Here is a 1,207-nt window from a genome sequence, read left to right as displayed (position 1 = left end):
CGGTACAGATATGATGGATAAACGTGAACCAGGCTCAGCCCAGATAAGCGTGTCCTGCGGGTAGTGCGTTTACAGGGCGGCACGAAACACGCAGAATTAACGTCCTGACGGGACGAGACTTGTACTGGACCACAGGAGCCCGACCCGGACAGCACCGGACACACGGTTCCGCTCATACTGAACACGGAGACAGAGGAGACCTGCGACCCGGTTCGGCGGGGCTGTGCCAGGACTAGTTCATACTCGCAGAAAATGTCAGACTAGTAAATGAGGTCGTACTGTGATAGTCCGGCATGTTGTATAACTTATACATATAAATCATATATATCATATATTATATATACCAATAATGTTCTGCACGGACGGCAGAGTTATTGATTATTTACAGCGTTTAAACGTTGTTGACGTTGTTGGTTCGTAGGTTTATAAAGAGTGCGAGCAGTGATCACTTCCTCATTCCTCCTTCACATCCAGGAGGATCGGGCTGTTTATGCCAGTAAACTCCACACACACCACACACACCTCACACACACTCACCTGCACACACACCACACACACTCACCTGCATACACACCACCACACACACGTTACCTCTGAGCCACCGGGTCACTCTGTCCGCGTCCCAGCACGTTATAGGCTCCATGTCCAGAACCACGGGGAGGTTCACGCCGCTGTTCCCCGGACCGTCCCGCGATAGTGCGGCACACCCACCCGCAGGTACGAGCTCACGGACGGCCAATAGTCGCACACGTCCGGCGTGTCTTCTCCGCTGTAACTTCCAGCAACACAGGGAGGGCTCTCTTCAAACCGTCTCATGATTATTTAAAATCCTCCCGTCTTATCCACTTCCTGAGTGCCCCAAAAGGCTGCGAGTCCCGCGCCGCGCCCTGAGTTTCAATAGTGTCATGTTTCAAGGAGACATTATTCTATGTTCACTGTAACCCAAGAAGTGTGCTAGCTCTGTGATGAAAACCTCCTTAAAAACTATTAAAATACGCAAATCAACAACAACAACAACAATAATGATGATGATGAGGATGATGATGATGATGATGAGAAGAAGAATAACAACAACAATAATATAATCTATTGTACAAGTAGTTTTCTCTAAAATGCTCACACATACAACTAGTAATAATAATAATACATTTTATTTAATAGCGCCTTTCTAACACTCAAGGACACTTTACAATTACAACAGCAAAAA

At 47.1% G+C, this 1,207-nt stretch overlaps 1 protein-coding gene across 2 annotated transcripts in view; it reads right to left on the bottom strand.

Annotated features, from left to right (window-relative positions):
• cnksr1 (connector enhancer of kinase suppressor of Ras 1) overlaps positions 1–845 on the bottom strand; it is a 39,802-nt gene extending 38,957 nt beyond the window's left edge. The window contains exon 1 of one of the 2 annotated variants that reach the window (XM_076978173.1): positions 592–845. In XM_076978173.1, the coding sequence (XP_076834288.1) occupies positions 592–643 (52 nt within the window). In that variant the 5' untranslated portion in view covers positions 644–845. The remainder of the gene's footprint in view (positions 1–591) is intronic. The other variant, XM_076978174.1, reaches the window with a different exon arrangement.
• Positions 846–1,207: the final 362 nt, after the last annotated feature.

This window comes from Brachyhypopomus gauderio, chromosome 17 (genome assembly GCF_052324685.1).
Source record: "Brachyhypopomus gauderio isolate BG-103 chromosome 17, BGAUD_0.2, whole genome shotgun sequence".
Classification (NCBI taxonomy): domain Eukaryota; kingdom Metazoa; phylum Chordata; class Actinopteri; order Gymnotiformes; family Hypopomidae; genus Brachyhypopomus; species Brachyhypopomus gauderio.
This window is presented reverse-complemented; position numbering and strand designations above follow the sequence as displayed.